A 3,058-nucleotide genomic window follows, 5' to 3' on the forward strand; every position below is an offset into this window, starting at 1 on the left:
ATATATATATATATATATATATATATATATATATTCACATACTGTTTTGTAGCATTTCACTGTGTTGTTTGGGCTGGCCTCGAACTCCTGACCTCAGGTGATCTACCTGCCTCAACCTCCCAAAGTGCTGGGATTACAGGCATGAGCCACCACATCCAGCCATCACCTGAAGTTTCATTCACTCATGTGTCTGATGACTGTATGGGGAAGAACTGAACCACTGGCCCTCCTCTGGCATCTCCCTCCATCTCAGTGTGGTCTCTACACATGGTTTCTCTAGCATGGTGGCTTCAAGGGTAGCCAGTCTTCTTGCATGGTGGCCTAGGGTCCTGACGTCTCGTCCTATGAGATGGAGAAAGGTGGAAGCCACAGTTCCTTTTATGACCTAACCTCAGAAGTCACACAGTATCATTTCTGCTTCATGCTGTTTGTCAAAAGGGTACTGCATCATCTTTCCTTGTCTGTAAGGGCAAGGTCAACTCATGACTCCCATGTCCACATTTCAGTCCACAGGAAGAGGAAAGGGGGTAAGCTTTCCTTAAGTGGTTTTTTTTTTTTTTTTTTTTTTTTTTGAGACAGTCTCGCTCTGTCTCCCAGACTGGAGTGCAGTGGCCGGATCTCGACTCACTGCAAGCTCCGCCTCCCGGCTTCATGCCATTCTCCTGCCTCAGCCTCCAGAGTAGCTGGGACTACAGGCGCCCGCCACCACGCCCAGCTAGTTTTTTTTGTATTTTTTAGTAGAGATGGGCACGGTGTTAGCCAGGATGGTCTCGATCTCCTGACCTCATGATCCACCCGTCTCAGCCTCCCAAAGTGCTGGGATTACAGACTTGAGCCACCGCGCCCGGCCTCCTTAAGTGGTTTTTGAAAGGACTGACCTGGAAGTAGTAGATATCATTTATATTCTTACCTCATTGGCCAGAGCAGGTCACAAGGCCACAGTGAGCTGCAGTGAAGGCTGGGAAATGTAGTCTTTCATTGGGTAAGCCGTGTGCCCAGCTTAAACTTGGGAGATACTATTTCTACAGGAAAAGGGGCTGGGTGCAGTGGTTCATACCTGTAATCTCAACACTTCAGGCTGTGGTAGGAGGATCGCTTGAGGCTGGGAGCTTGCAACCAGCCTGGGTGACATAGTGAGACCCCTTCTCTACAAAAAATAAAAGAAAATTAGCCAGGTGGGGTGGCGGGCATCTGTAGTCCCAGCTACTCTGGAGGCTGAGGCAGGAGGATCCTCTGAGCTCAGCTGATTGAGGCTGCAATGAGCTGTGATCGCACCACTGCACTCCAGCCTGGCAGCAGAGAGCAAGACCCTGCCTGTAAAATAAATAAATAGAAAAAGTAAAAGAGAAGAAGGAGAATATATATGGAAGTTTAGTGGATAGTTTTTGCCACACTCATTGAATGAATGAATGAACTGATAACGGATTGAGAAATTGATCTGTGGACGACCAGCTGATGGTCAAGATCAGCTGAAAAGTGGCCAGGTGCAGTGGCTCACACCTGTAATCCCAATGCTTTGCAAAGGCCAAGGCAGGTGGATCATCTGAGGTCAGGAGTTCAAGAGCAGCCTGGCCAACATGGTGAAACCCTGTTTCTACCAAAAATATAAAAAATTAGCCAGGCGTGATGGCGTGTGCCTCCTGTAATCCCAGCTACTCAGGAGTCTGAGACAGGAGAATCGCTTGAACCTGGGAGGTGGAGGTTGCAGTGAGCCGAGATGGCACCACTGCATTCCAGCCTGAGTAACAGAGCAAGACTCTATCTAAAAAAAAAAAAAAAAAAAAAAAAGGCCAGCTGAAAGGTTGACAGGTGAGTGATTGACAACTCCTGGGTTGATGAATTGCCTGAAATGCAGCAGGTAACCGACTGGCTGGTGACTGAGGGTCTGGACAGAGGGCAGCCTCCTCCGCCTCCTCTATCTGACAAGCTCCTCCCTATGACTGTCTCTGCTCCAGTTCACCAATATCCCCTTCCTCATCTTCGGGCCACTGATGATACTCCTGATGTACCCCTATGCCCAGAAGCGCTCCCGCTACATCTACGTTTTCTGGGTCCTCTTCATGATCATAGGTAGGGAGGTGTGGTTCAGGTCTGTGATAGTCGGGAGGCAGTGGGGGTGCAGGAGGTGGCAGACCTCACTGACCGCCTGCCTTTGCCGCTGCAGGTCTGTTCTCCATGTACTTCCACATGACGCTCAGCTTCCTGGGCCAGCTGCTGGACGAGATCGCCATCCTGTGGCTCCTGGGCAGTGGCTATAGCATATGGATGCCCCGCTGCTACTTCCCCTCCTTCCTGGAGGGCAACAGGTGGGTCAGGGGCTGGCCATCTGGACTGGGTGGGGTCTGAGTCTTCAGTTGACTCTACTTGAGCTCACCTGAGTCCCCTGGGTCCCCACCCTTGACCCCTTTTGGGGCCCTTGGAATTCCTCTCCTGACCACTTTGGGTTCTCTCCTGACCCTGCCTGACTCACGTGGGCTTTTGGAGACCCCACCCCTGAGCTTACTTGGTTTTTTGGAATCCCTCCCCTGATCCTACCTGTACAACCTGGAACTTTCTTCAGACTCTGTTGCATCCAACAGGAGTTCTAGGACCTCATGTCTACACTTACCTGGCCCCAAGGGACTGCTCTCTGAGCCTCTCACCTGGACCCCTGGCATCTTTCCTCTGATCTTCTTCGACCCCCTGGGTCCCTCTCTTGATCTAATTGATCCCCACACCCACACTTGACCTCTGTGAAATCCTCATCCTCCTCCTCTTCTTCTTCTTCTCCTCCTCCTCCCCCTCCCCCTCCTTCTTGTCCTCCTTCTTCTCCTCCTCCCATCCCCTCCTTCTCCTCCTCCTTCCTCCTCCTCTTCTCCTTTTTTTCTTCTTCCTCCCCTCCCTCCTCCTCCTCCCCTCCCCTCCTTCTCCTCCTCCTCCTTCTTCTTCTTCTTCTCCTTCTTCTTTTCTTCTTCCTTCCTCCTCCTTCTGCTGCCTCCTCCTCCTCCTCCTCCTCCTTCTTCTTCTTCTTCTTCCTCTTCTTCTTCCTCTTCTTCTTCTTCTCCCCCTCCTCCTCCCT

General features: G+C 51.1%; 1 protein-coding gene across 1 annotated transcript in view; it reads left to right on the top strand.

The window, feature by feature from the left end:
• ACER1 (alkaline ceramidase 1) overlaps positions 1–3,058 on the top strand; it is a 22,599-nt gene that overhangs the window by 13,793 nt on the left and 5,748 nt on the right. Inside the window, exons 2-3 of the mRNA XM_017866880.1 lie at positions 1,956–2,070; positions 2,165–2,306. Of these exons, the coding sequence (XP_017722369.1) occupies positions 1,956–2,070; positions 2,165–2,306 (257 nt within the window). The remainder of the gene's footprint in view (positions 1–1,955; positions 2,071–2,164; positions 2,307–3,058) is intronic.

Source organism: Rhinopithecus bieti, unplaced genomic scaffold, assembly GCF_001698545.2.
Source record: "Rhinopithecus bieti isolate Rb0 unplaced genomic scaffold, ASM169854v2 scaffold_1853, whole genome shotgun sequence".
Classification (NCBI taxonomy): Eukaryota; Metazoa; Chordata; class Mammalia; order Primates; family Cercopithecidae; genus Rhinopithecus; species Rhinopithecus bieti.